The sequence below is a fragment of the Cebus imitator genome, unplaced genomic scaffold (genome assembly GCF_001604975.1).
Source record: "Cebus imitator isolate Cc_AM_T3 unplaced genomic scaffold, Cebus_imitator-1.0 Scaffold632, whole genome shotgun sequence".
NCBI lineage: Eukaryota > Metazoa > Chordata > Mammalia > Primates > Cebidae > Cebus > Cebus imitator.
Genome location: NW_016107947.1, coordinates 451966 through 466037, shown reverse-complemented (window position 1 = coordinate 466037; position 14072 = coordinate 451966). Strand labels below are relative to the sequence as shown.

The 14072-nt window shown below is 46.0% G+C and overlaps 1 protein-coding gene across 1 annotated transcript in view; it reads left to right on the top strand.

Moving 5' to 3' along the window:
- Positions 1-14072, top strand: part of ISM1 (isthmin 1) — a 79860-nt gene extending 65788 nt beyond the window's left edge. Inside the window, exons 4-6 of the mRNA XM_017517456.2 lie at positions 2541-2684; positions 6222-6311; positions 12364-14072. Coding sequence (XP_017372945.1) covers positions 2541-2684; positions 6222-6311; positions 12364-12881 — 752 coding nt within the window. The 3' untranslated portion in view covers positions 12882-14072. The remainder of the gene's footprint in view (positions 1-2540; positions 2685-6221; positions 6312-12363) is intronic.

Here is a 14072-nt window from a genome sequence, read left to right as displayed (position 1 = left end):
AAAAAAAAAAAAAAAAAAAAAAAAAAAAAAAAAAAAAAAAAAAAAAAAAAAAAAAAAAAAAAAAAAAGATTTCTTCCGACTTACTCACTTCCCCCTTTTTATGAGTATAAAAACATTATAATCTTTACTTTTAACTTTTTTTTAGCTGTTATTCCCTTTAACAAAATCTGGCCTCAGCAGTGTGTGCAGGATATGACTGGGGGCATGCTCATGTGCGTGTGTGACCTACTGCACCTGGATGCTTCTCTGACAAGCGTGCAATTGTGTGCTTGTTCCAGGCACTGCTCTGGTGCTCTTGGGGCGGTGACTGAGAGATACCAGACTGCAAAGTTCTCAGTGGGAGCAGCGACTGCCCCTACCTCAGTGGTTTTTCCTTCCAGAAGCAACTTGTCTCTCCAGTCCTACTGTGTGACGCCTAATGAGGTGGTAGAGATGGAAGAAGCTAACACCAGGGAAGGCAGCCCCATTTCCTGACACAGAGTGCTAGTTTCAAACATCTGCTTAGCTGTGTGGTTAGAAAACCATTTCTTAGAAGAAAAATCGAAGTTCAGAAAAATTCTTTTTTGGGGGTTGGGAAGATAATAGATGGGGCCCCGGGAAAGGGGGCAGGTGAGATGGGAGCAAGATCTCCACTCAGAGTTAGGGATGGAGACGCAATCATGAAATCCATCCCCCACCACCCGGCTCCTCCAATCTCACGTAGTGGACTGAGGAGGCTCCACGGCCCTGTGTTTGCCTGAGGCACATTCAGAGTGAACACCACGTAAACAACAGCCTAGAAGGCTGGCACGGGCCCACAGTTCAGGTAGAAACATGTGTGGACGACATTCCTGTCAGGCCTATGTAATAACCATCACCACGACCTGTTATGAACAGGGGGTACTCCCTCCCTGCAAAGGGCATGCCTGTAGCTCCACACTTGGCACCGGCAGAGGCCCCAAGGCCATAGGAAGATCTGGGTAAAGCAGGAGAAACTGTTGCAGAGCAGAGACGCCACAGAAAGAATCATGCTTTAGAGAGCAAGGGCTTGGTGCTAGAGCCCTGCTTTCCTTTCTGTTAACCCAGTGACCTTGAACCAGGCACCCTACTCTTTCAGGACTTTACTTTTGATAAGAGGAAGTCAGTTTGATAGATGTATTAGTCTGTTCTCATACTGCTCATAAAGACATACCTGAGACTGGGTAATTTATAAAGGAAAGAGGTTTAATGGACTCACAGTTCCACATGGCTAGGGAGGCCTCACAATCATGGCAGAAGGCAAAAGAGGAACAAAGGGATGTCTTACATGGCGGCAGGCAAGAGAGAGCTTATGCAGGGAAGCTCCCATTGATAAAACTATCTGATCTCATGAGACTTACTCACTACCACAGAAAGAGTTTAGGGAAGCTCCCCCATGACTCAGTTATCTCCACCTGGTCCTGCCCTTGACACATGGTGACAATTACAATTCAAGGTGAGATTTGGGTGGGGACACAGAACCAAACCATATCAATAGGTTACCAACCTCTCCCACACTTCTCACTCCCAAGCCCCCCCTATTTCCTGGCCTAGTTTTCCTTTTTGCACACCACTCATCAATTTCTAACAGGCCATCTAATTCGCTTATTTTTTGTGTTTATTGATGATTGTTTCTGTTTTCTCACAAAAATATTAGTTCCACCAGGGCAGGGATCTTTGAAGGTTTTACTTAATGGTATATCTCATATACCTAGAATTATGCCTGACATACAGAAAGGGCTCAATAGGTAATCACCGGGTGGCTTTTGAGTAATGACCTTGAGGGATCATTTCTAGCTTCACCATTAATATACTGATAATCTATTGCTGCATGTAGCAAACTATCCCAAACTCAGTGGCTTAAAACAAGAACCGTTTATTATTTCTCATGATCCTGGGGCTCAGGAGTTCAGGCAGGGCCACGGGGTAGGTACTCTGCTCCTGGCGGCACCAGCTGCATTCAGTTGTCCACTGGGAAGGGCTAGAAGGCTCGAGAAGGCTTTGCTCACATGTGTGGCATCTCTGTGGTCCTTCCTGTGACTCCTCTCTTTCCATGTGATGTCCCATAAGCATCTTTCACAGTGACTGGATTCCCCATAGCAAAAGCCAGAAGCTGCCAGGCCTTAAAGTCAAATAGGTTCTTCTCTCTCTCTCTCTCTCTCTCTCTCTCTCTCTCTCTCTCTGTATGTGAGTGAGTGGCTAAAAGCACAGAGAAGGAAGGAACTGATGGTGGCTCCTTTTGGAAACTGCCTAGTGTATTATCCCGTGCTGTGCAATTGTATGCATTCTCAGTAAGCATTTTCTGGGCACCTTCTAGGGATGTACAAATCACCACAGTGCCCAAAACCTCCTTGCCATCACAAATCTGATCCCTAAATAAGCCCTGGAGCCATAAGCCTTTTAGCTCCAGCTGAAAGGTCCCCTCCAGCAGTCCCCTCCAACGAGAATGATAGAAGTGAGTAATTGACAGGCTGCTTGATGGGGAGGGTGATGGTGGGGTTCTTTGGGCAAAGCTGATGACCATCTCCCTGGCTGTCTTCCAGATTCCACAGATGGTGAGGGTGACTGGAGTCTCTGGTCTGTCTGCAGCGTCACCTGTGGGAACGGCAACCAGAAACGGACCCGGTCTTGTGGCTATGCATGCACCGCGACAGAATCAAGAACCTGTGACCATCCAAACTGCCCAGGTGCGTTTACCTGGGTGTGTACCTCCAAGTTCAAGGGGAAAGCTTTTTAATGTATTATTAAAAACTGGATGAAATTGTCTTTTTAAAAGATGTAACTATTTTTCTAATAAGACTTCGGACCAGAGTGAGTCAGGAGATAATTGATGAGCTGAATGGATTTTCTGAGTCTTATCCACAATTGCGGTGGCTGTGACCTAAAAGACAATGCCACATTGTACTTATTTAATTTAAAGGAGGGGCTGGGGTTAGACTGGGTTTTTGATGTGGGATTTGTTGTGCCTTAAAGAGACACACGAAGGCAGACACTCACGGTCTGATCTGATGAGGCAGCCAGGATGAGAGGCTTGACACCATCTACAGGAAAAGGACACCGTTAGCCCCACCGGTAATACCGGAGAGTTGCCAAAGGCTCCCAGGAGCACAACCTGGGGCATGTTTGTAGTTAACTTGGACTTTATACTACATTGTCCGTGGTTCAGAAACTAAACTTATTGCACACTTGTGAGAGGGCATACTGAAAGTGAACAGTAATTGTGACCGACTATAGCAGTGCAGTGGTGATCAAACTATGGCCAGGTCTGGCTTGAGACCTGTCCTTTGTGGCCCCATACATTTTTAAAATGTCGCGAAGAGAAGAAGAAAGAGAAGAGAAGGAGGAGGAAGAAGAAAAGAAAGAGAAAATCAAGGAGTAAGAGAAGGAGGAGGAGGTGAGGGAGGAGGAGGAAGAGGAGGAGACAGCTGCAACCAAGACCATATGTGACCCACAAAACCTAAAATATTTACCCTCTGACCCTTTACAAGAAAAGCTTAGTAACGCCTGGTGTATAGTCTTACTGTGTATTTCCCATTGCCAGGTAGAATACCAGCCTAAAATAATAACCTGGAGCCTTTCAAGAAACCACACATTCCAAATGGCTTCAGCTGAAAACAATTTCAGAGACAGAAAATCTGATTTCCGCACCCCAGACTTCCTTTTTCTACCTCTAGACACTCTGTTCTCCGAATAGAGATATTTGGAACAAAGGAAAAATGAAAGCACAAAGGCGTTTCTGAGGAGAGGGAGGAGGAATCAGATTGGAATGAATGTGTATGTTAGCAAAATGTTTAGTTATCAAGCAAATGTTTCTACAGCCCTGTAGAAAACAGAGCTGATGGTCAGGCACGGTGGCTCACGTCTGTAATCCCAGCGCTTTGGGAGGCCGAGGCAGGCAGATCACTTGAGGTCAGGAGTTTGAGACCAGCCTGGCCAACATGGTGAAACCCCATCTCTACTAAAAATACACAAATTAGCCGGGCGTCGTGACAGGGGTCTGTAGTCCCAGCTACTCAAGAGGCTGAGGCAGAAGAATTGCTTTACCATGGGAGGCAGAGGTTGCAGTGAGCTGAGATCATCATCGGAGCACTGCATTCCAGCCTGAGCAACAGAGTGAGACTCTGTCGAAGGAAGGAAGGGGAGGGAGGGAGGCCTGAGCAACAGAGCGACACTCTGTTGAAAGGAGGAAAGGAAAGGAGAAGGGAGGAGGAGGGGAGGGGAAGGGAGGGGAGAAGAGGGAGGAAGGGAGAAAAGGAGAGGAGAAGAGGGAGGAAGGAAGGAAGGAAATGAGGCTGAAATGCAAGAAGTGGCGGTTCTGGCTCCATGACAGCCATGCAGATGGATTTCAAAACAGTGGAGTAACCATTACAGTGCTTTTCTTGACTTTCCCCTGCTCAATAGAATGAGCTGAGTTGGAATCTGGTAGGTGGGATTTGGATGTGTAGAAATAAGCAGTAAATAATAATGATATGAGGAGGAGGAAGGGGGAAATGAAGGGGGAAGAAGAATATGAAGAAAAAGAAGATGATGAAGGTAAAAAGATGAGACAAAATGAAGATAAAGGTGAAGAAGAAAAAGTAAAATAGCTGATGATGAAGAAGATTTTTGAGTACTTAAGTATCAAGCAAATGTCTAAAGTCCATAAAGGTATTATTTTGTTTAATTTTTCACAGTAACTATGAAATAGGTATTTATGATTGTACCCATTTGACAGCTATAGAAACTGAGGCACAGAGGATTAACTTGCCTAGAGTCACACAGATAGCATGTGATCAACCTGGAATTTGAATCTAGACAGTCTGATTACAGAGTTCATAATCATTAAACTCTGTTCTTCACCAAGAGAAGGGTGTCAGGATCAGCCACACGTGGACACAGACAGCATTTGAAGTCCAGGTTTGGGGGCTTGTGTGTTGTTTTCTCTTCCAGAGCTCACATCCAGACTCAAGGTGGTGGATTTAGCTATCTTGTCAGGGGAAGGGTCCCCTCTGCTTCCATTTACAAATGTTTCCTTCTTGTTTTCCGTCACTGTGGAGAGCTGTGTGGCCAGCAGCCCTCTTCGTACCTTTTCTTCTTGTATGTCCTTGCCTTTCTTCCATCCTTTCTGCCTCTCAGTTCCTGGCGATTCCAGCTTTTCTGGCTCCCTTGGAACATGACGGGTTTCCTTTTCTAGGATCTCTTTTATTGTTTTATTTGTTTGATTCTCAGCTTTCCTGGAAATAATCATGGGGCACAGTCTCCCTGGCCTGGCAGTTACAACACTGTGAAAGTTTGTCCTGTTGGTCAACCCTGCAAATAAGTTTGAGGTGCCTCAAATAAAATCAGAGAGATCCCCTTAAAAGAATCAAGTCAGGGAAACCAGCAGGCAAGGCCAAGGCTCACCAGCAAATGTTATCGCAGTGCCGCTCTCCCTCCTCCTCTTACTGCTTTACCGTGCACCAGATTGTAGTTTGTAAAGGAAGCTTGGTAGGGGTGGTAGTTTGGGTGAGCCAAGAAGTTTGAGTAGAGCTGGGTTCCGTTCTTCAGAGCAGATTATGAGAAGCCCAGCTTTTTCTTTCTGAAGCATCATCAACAATGCTAAATGTCCGAGAATCTGAGATAGCTCATCTCAGCTATGCCTTATAGCATCCTCGGTGAGCTAGGCAAGTAATGAGCTAGACAAATATTCAAGGAAAAACTATCACCTAACACTTCCCACCTACTGCTCTATGTACTTTCTTTACATACAACTCATTTCATTATTTCAGCTCTAGGAGGTAGGGCAATTAGTTCTCCCCATTTACAGATGTGAAAACTGAGGCACGCAAAAGTTAACTGGCTACCCCAAGGTCACGTGTCTAGTAATAATTTGAACTCACACAGTCAGTCTTTAAGAGCAAGATATTAACCACTACATTCTACTGCCTCTGCTTTAGTTTGTCACCTTGACACTATGCTGACACGTGTCCCCCACTGCTCAAAACCCCATCCCCAGGCCTAAGTTCCTAAGGACTCATTCAGGCACATTTGGATCTGATTTCATGCTGCCAGTGGTATCTGGGGTTTTAATATAGTTTCTGCACTACTACCTGCTTTTTACTGTTCCCTCTGTTGGCAAGTTTCTGCCCATGAGTAGTAATGAATACAAAAAAGGCTTTGTTCAGGTGTATTTATTATTTTATTGTGGGGGGGGAGATAACTTTTTCCATATAATGATGGAAAAATGAGCTCTTGTCTGTGTTTAGGAATTGAAGACACTTTTAGGACAGCTGCCACTGAAGTGAGTCTGCTTGCGGGAAGCGAGGAGTTTAATGCCACCAGACTGTTTGAAGTTGGTAAGAAGGTTTTTTTTTTCCTTTTTAATCCAAACATTGACTTAGTGCCTGGGAGATTGCTTTTGCCTTTGCAATGCCATCTCTGGATCCACGTGAATGTTTCATTTTCCTTTTCTGGGGTCCAGTGCTCCCAGCATGTGTCTTGCTTGCTGAATATACTTCAAGCGAGAGAAATACAATCCTGTGCCTCCTATATAGGACCGAGCACTTCTGTGATCACTCTGCTGTATGTGCAGCCTTCACAGCCAGAGGCAGAGGGGGACCACTCTCTCCTCCTAGCACAGAATAAGCCCATAGCAGGGGTTCAAGCCACATGGAATCTGTTCTTAGCCTTTATTAAGCATCCTCAGTAAAATCAAGAAAAGGTACCCCCGGTTCTCCAGCAGAGGGAGGGAGGAAAGGAAAGAGGGAATTTTCTCAAAATTTTGCACCTCCAACCCCTGCAAGAATTTTTCATCAACCTTTGGTACATTCTGCTACTTGTGCCATAGAAAATGCTAGAGCAAATGCAATAAACATGAACCAAACAAAATGGAAAGTGACTTTTCAAGCACAAGGTGCATGCCTACTTTTTAAAAATAGCTTTATGTGCTTCTCTATATATGTAAGGATTGTAGAAGGGTAAAATTCCTTCTCCTCCGTTTCTTTTAGCCACCTAAAAGTTCTTAGCCCCTTCACATCTGCCCTGCCTCCTCAGTCAAAATGTAGCAGTCCTGAGTCCTTTTTTTCATAGCCCAGCTATTTGGGAGCTAATTTGCTGAACAAATATGTTCTTCAAATGCCTATTGGGACCAGGTAAGCATCTAAGTAGAACAAGTCTAGAATAAAAAGAAGGAAAAATAATAAAGTGTGGAGGGAAAAAATGGTGCCAGCACTATGAAAAATGTGGCCAGGCAAAATGGCTCACACCTGTAATCCCAGCACTTTGGGAGGCAAAGGCAGGTGGATCACCTGAGGTCAGGAGTTTGAGACCAGCCTGGCCAACATGGTGAAACCCCATCTCTAGTAAAACTACAAAAATTAGCTGGGTGTAGTGGCAGGTGCCTTTAATCCCTTCTACTCGGGAGGCTGAGGCAGGAGAATCACTTGAACTCAGGAGGTGGAGGCTGCAGTGAGCCAAGATCGTGTCATTGCACTCCAGCCTGCACAACAAGAGCGAAGCTCCCTCTCAAAAAAAGAAAAAAAGAAAATGAAACAGCTACAGTGTCAGGGGCAGCAGAGAATGGTAGGGTCTGCAACGAAATGAACAGCTTTGTCCAAAGGGATCAGCCGTGATGTGGCCACCTTGGAATACCCACTCAGTATTGCCAGATGTTCTGCGTTTCTAAGAGAGGCCTGAAATCTTGATTTTCCAGATGTATCTTAATTTTTTTCATGCTTGATAGAATTTTATTTTTTAAAAAAATCTGATCAGAAATGTCTTATGAGCCAAACTGGATACAGTTTGGAAATTCAGTGTCACTAAGGCCTCCACCTCAACCCCCCAATTTCCTCACATACACATGATCAAATTGCATTTAACAGGAGCCGTCTGCAAATACAATGCATTTGGTTGAAAAACAGAAATGTCTTTAAAGGCAAGACTTTGACATAAAGTGGTAGAACCTTAAAGGCAGTCTTCTGAGATGGAAAGTTTCTCAGGCCTCCTAGTATCATACCCCACAGGCAGGCAGCTTCTAGCTGTTTTGCAGAATGCAGCCCAGATGCACAAGGCTACACCAGCATGTGGCTAAGGACACCAGAGCTGTGTAGACATGGTGTCTCAGTCAGAGGCCAGGCAGGAAAGAATATGGCACACTGAAGTTAGGTAACTGAGGAGCCTTTGGTGAAGGGCTGCTCACAAAGGTGCAAGCAGCGTGGAAGGATTTAACTTAAGGTACAAGGGGAGTGGAAAGATTGAACTTTCATTCTTTCAATGACTGCTCAGAGAGGAGGCCAAAGCCACAGCCTGTCCCTGCTGGCAGCACCTGGACACTGTTGGGTGTACCCTCTAGGTTCCCTCCCACTCAATCCTCTTTGCTTTGAGAGAAGTGCTATTTTTATGCCCAAATTAGAGATGAGAAAACTGAAACACAGCAAGGTAAAATACCTCACTCAAGTCTCAGAGCTCCTGAAAGTTGGGTTGCCATTCAATCCCAGGCTGTTTAGCATGCGATCCCACACTCCTTGACTTTCGCCAGGACTTTCTGAGTTCATGAGAGATGTCCCATTTTTCTCTTCCTTGTTTTACTGACAAGTACCCAAAGCCCTCTTGCAAGCTGCCCCTCATCCTGACCATGTGATTTCCACCCACAACACTGCCAGCCTCCCAGGCTCCTGGGTCAGAGCTAGAGTCACTTCTGATGTCTTCCTCTCTTTACTCCAAAGTTCACCAGCCACCAAGGCCTGGCAGCTCTAACTCTCTGACTGCTTTTGATCCCAGAGTATCTCACCTGGACCCTCCCATTATTATCAGCACTGAATTCATTTTCTTACTGCACAGCTCCGTGAATAACTCATTATCACTCACAAACCTTCCGCGGCTCCATAGTACCTTCTGAAACAGCCTAAACTGAACAAGACCATCATGATCTGATACCAGCAATCTTATATTCCTATACCTTGCACTCCCATGAAACTGAATAGGTCACGCTCCAGTCCCAGACATCCCCAGCAGATTTGTTCCTGCCTAACGTTAGTTTGCACCATGAATGCTTACCTGGAGAGCCTTCCCTTGCCCTCCCCCATCTATGCTATTGCAGTCTGTGTCCATTAGGGCCCTCCAAGACCCAGACACCAAGATAGGATTAGACATGCAAGAGATTTTTTGAGGAAACGCTCAGGAAAGATAAAGAGGAAAACAGCAGGACTAGGCAGGGAGACCTTTCAGACCGAGGTGCAGGAAGAGAGAGAGGAAGTCTCAGCCATGCTGACTGGAAATCCCAGCAAAAGTTGCCTGTTGGAGGAGCCCTTGTGGGGCGGGTCCACTACCATGTTCAGTCATTGGCCAAGAGCAGCCAGAGGGTGGATAGGGCCTTGATGTTAAAATTACGATAGGTCCAAAGGTGTAACCTGGAGGCTGCCAGTCAGCAAAGCACCCACAGCGGGTTCCCTTGTAGGAGCTCTGAGCAGGACACTTGTGGCTGCCACACAACCCTGACATGCCTCAGAAACAGCCTGGTGTTACACATGCTCCTTGAGGCACCCCTGACTTGCCCTGCCAGAAATGACCTTGCATTTTTGGACACCCCTGAGGCTTTTTGCCTTTGCCTCCCTTAACGCACCCCACATTCCAGCACAGTTGGCAACCTTAGATTTGCCTCATCTTACCCACCCCAGCTCACTAGGCTGTCGGTGACCAGCCCACATCCCCTCCACCCACAGCATGTCCCCACACCTCCAACTGGCAGCCCCTGTGTGCCTTTGCCTGAGGTCTTTCTCTGGCCCAGAGCGCAGCTGCCCGTGAATGCACAGGGCATTCCTAGCTGGAAGTCCAGGAGCAGCCCCCTGTCAGTGATGAATGGGAGCTGGTGCATAAAAACTCAGATCCCCATCAATAAAAACAAATCCGGACTCAGTAAGGAGAGGCTTTATTCAAAGGATAATTGCAGGGAGGCGGGGGATGTTATCTCGCTATTACTACAATGGGATGAACTCTGTGACCATAAGATCTGCAAGCATCTCACGGGTTAGGCAAAGAGGGTTTTCTTTTACAGAGGAGTAAATAAGGGAAAGTGAGATGAAAGAGGTGCATGATCAGAGAGTAGATTGAAGAATGCTATACCCTGAAGCCAACCTCTTTCCGACAGGGACCCTTGAGGAGAGGCTGTGCTGGTTTAGGTTAAGGATGGGCCAAAGTCCAGGGACCTGGGTGAAGGAGAGAAGCCTAATCAAAGTTTGGCTAAGATGCATTTTGTCACCCGGGTGTGGTGGCTCACGCCTGTAATCCCAGCACTTTGGGAGGCCAAGGTGGGTAGATCATGAGATCAGGAGTTCAAGACCAGCCTGGCCAATATAGTGAAACCCTATCTGTACTCAAAATACAAAAATTAGCTAAGCACGATTGCAGGTGCCTATAATCCCAGGTACTCTGGAAGCTGAGGCAAGAGAATTGCTTGAACCCCTGCGGCAGAGGTTACAGTAAGCCAAGATCATGCCACTGCACTCCAGCCTAGGCAACAGAGACTCCGTCTCAAAAAAAAAAAAATGCATTTTTTTTCCTGATCAATCAGTGAGGACAAGGAGGTTTTTAGGCAAAGAAAGGGAATTTGTGCTTCTGGCCTTGTCAGAGGTGAACAAAGTGGACATCCATGAGTCTTTTCTAAGTCCTATGGGGAAAGGGCTTTTTGTAGTAAGCTGTTTTCCAGAATGCAGAAGGGCTGGGGGACTCCTAACTTTCACTGTTTTCCAGGATCACAGGGCTTGGGTAAAGTGTGACATCGTCTCTGATAGGAAAATGCTGAGGCGTGTTCTCTGCGCAGTTTCCCAGATCCCAATGGGAGCAACTGGTTTCTTGCAGTGGTTACTTGTTTGTTCCACGCCCTATATTAGCTGCTCTGCCTTCTCTGCCTTATTCCCCTGCTCCCCTTCCTCTGTTTCCTGTAATCACCTCGCAAAGAATCATTTTCACTGGAAGCTTTTTGCCTCAGGGTCTGGGGTAGCCCAAACTAAGACATTCACTAAACCGGAGACTCACTAAACCTGAGGTCCTGGACTTGGATGACTGAGGGACCACGAGGTCACCCATGAGTGAAAGGATCAAGTAGGAGTTGTGCTGAACTGGGGACCTCTACCCTGTCCATGGAGGGGTCACCATTCACCTGTTCACAGGGTCAGTTGCTCCCATAGGAGAATGCAGGACCAACATAGATCAGTCTTTTGGTTTTTCAAATAAAGCCAGGAATCCACATTTATAATTAGAATAACCTCATTTTTAAATATTGGCAACTAATTAATTTTTTTTAAATACTGAAAGAACCAAACACAACCCCTCTGGGGGTAGATTTTGACCCAGGCCTACAGGTCACTGTCCTGTGACCCAAATCTTAAGCTCCCTAAAAGCAAGTGCCTGGGCCCTTTCCTCTTTGAGGCACCTTGCCATGTGAACTTGCAGACAGCGATGGCTACACTCCTAAGGTTAAGAGGTTGGGGGAACCAGTCCATGGGTGGCAAAATCAAAACTGAGTCCTATAAATCTTCCATTGGGGCCTTTTCCATCATATCACCAGTTATTTATTTTATTTTATTTATTGTATTTTTTTATTTTTCTTGTCAGAGTCTCACTCTGTCACTCAGGCTGGAGTGCAGTGTCACAATATTGGCTCACTGCAACCTCTGCCTCCCAAGTTCAAGCGATTCTCCTGCCTCAGCCTCCTGAGTAGCTAGGATTGTAGGCATGTGCCATAATGCCGGGCCAATATTTTGTAATTTTAGTAGAGATGGGGTTCCACCATGTTGGCCAGGCTGGTCTCAAACTTCTGACCTCAGGTGATCCGCCCGCCTTGGTCTCCTAAAGTGCTGGGATTACAGTCATGAGCCACTGTGCCTGGCCTCATCACTTATTTAGAGAGGAGATTCAAATAATTCTGAATTCTTAAGTTTGTTAGGAGTGATAATCATGTCATGGTTATCTAGGAAAATAATCTTTTTTTGTAGATGCTTACTAAAATTTAGGAATTATATATTTCCACGAAATTTTTTAAAAGATAAAGCAAATATAATGATAGTTAAATCCAGGTGATGAAGTATGGGTAGTCATTGTATAAGAATATTCTCTTTACTTTGCTGTGTGTCTGAAAATTTTATAACATAAAGTGGGGTGTTGGGAGGAAGTGTTGTAAGTAATGAAGTTCCCACATTCAAGGGAGGTGAGAAAGGCCATCCCCCTCTGGTGGTTCCAGGGGGCTGCAGGGGTTTCTGGCTCCAGGACAGGAGTTGTGGACTTTAGGGAATTGTTGACTTTAGTGTCCTCCTGTGGGTCCTCAGGAGCAGCCTGGCGTCACATGCTCCTTGAAACCCCTCCTGTGGGCCAGTTGTGCATGCGGTGAGAGGGTTTCTTTTTGGCCTTTTCCAGACACGGACAGCTGTGAGCGCTGGATGACCTGCAAAAGCGAGTTCTTAAAGAAGTACATGCACAAGGTGATGAATGACCTGCCCAGCTGCCCCTGCTCCTACCCCACTGAGGTAGCCTACAGCGCGGCCAACGTCTTCGACCGCATCAAGCGCAAGGACTTCCGCTGGAAGGACGCCAGCGGACCCAAGGAGAAGCTGGAGATCTACAAGCCCACGGCCCGGTACTGCATCCGCTCCATGCTGTCCCTGGAGAGCACCACGCTGGCGGCGCAGCACTGCTGCTACGGTGACAACATGCAGCTCATCACCAGGGGCAAGGGGGCAGGCACGCCCAACCTCATCAGCACCGAGTTCTCCGCGGAGCTCCACTACAAGGTGGATGTCCTGCCCTGGATTATCTGCAAGGGCGACTGGAGCAGGTATAACGAGGCCCGGCCTCCCAACAACGGACACAAGTGCACAGAGAGCCCTTCGGACGAGGACTACATCAAGCAGTTCCAAGAGGCCAGGGAGTATTAAAGAGACGGATGAGGTGGAGGACGCCGCCTCTGGTTGTGGAGCACACACGGGCTGCACTGACCTGCTGACGGGCGCCGAGACCTTCTTAGCCGCGGTCGTGTATATTTGTATATACCACCTGAGTATTTCTCATACATTACGCTAGGGGCGTGCGCCACGCCCGGGGACTGCCCAGTGAAGCCGCCCTCGCCGCCGTCTGCAGAGCTCCTTGGAAGTGCGCCTGGGGAGCGATGTGGGCAGGAGGATGGGGACAACTCGGAAGCCAGAAGAACCTGGAAGCCACAGTGGGTGCGACTCAATTCACACCCGGATCCAGAGTGTCCAAGAGAGGCGAAGGGGGATAGAGACTGAGTTTGTAAACGCTATAGGCAGTTTTTATATATAACTTATTTAATGCAAATGTGACTTAAGTGTAACCTTTTCTCTGGAGTTGTGAAATTAATCACTTCTGTGAGAGATCAGAAAGAAAGAGACTTATGAAAGTGGAAGAGAAAGGGAATTTTACAATGATTTCTTTAAAAAATAACGCAATGGAAGTATATCAAAACACATATACGTCCACCTTAAACCAAATGTTATTTAGTCATGAGGCACCTTGCTGGAGTCTCAGATTCTAAAACGCTCTTGCCTCAGACTGGGTAGGGAATATGGTATTTTAGGGACAAAGCCGAGGACTGGTTTTAAGTAGGCTTTAAAATAAAAGATCAATATTACCATAATACTATCATTCTACTAAACGGCCCCAAAATAGTAGAATTTCTGCTCATGTCTTAGCAGGTTCAGAAGACTGCAGCAAGTTCCGACATAAAAACAGGAAGTAGTGCTTTTCCAAGGAAAAACAGCAAAATAAATAGGACAAAGAATGGACTTCATTTCACCTATTTTAATACTATTTTAACAATTTTTTTCTCCACCAATATATTCCCAGTAAATAAATATTTAAAAAGGTGGCGGGGGGTGGGGGTCAAGTCTGGGAAGTCTTAATTTTTTTATGTTTTAAGCAAAGAACAAAACTGCATTATTTTTGTAATGTATTTATTGAGTCACTGATTATTGTGCATTAAGCAATTGTTAATGTGACCTGGTCCTATAGGGTGGAACTTAGGAAAAATAAAGTTGGTTCTTACTCAGTATTTTACTTTGCAAAACTCCAAGAGAAGAGAGTATATAATAAAATCATGATAAAATGTG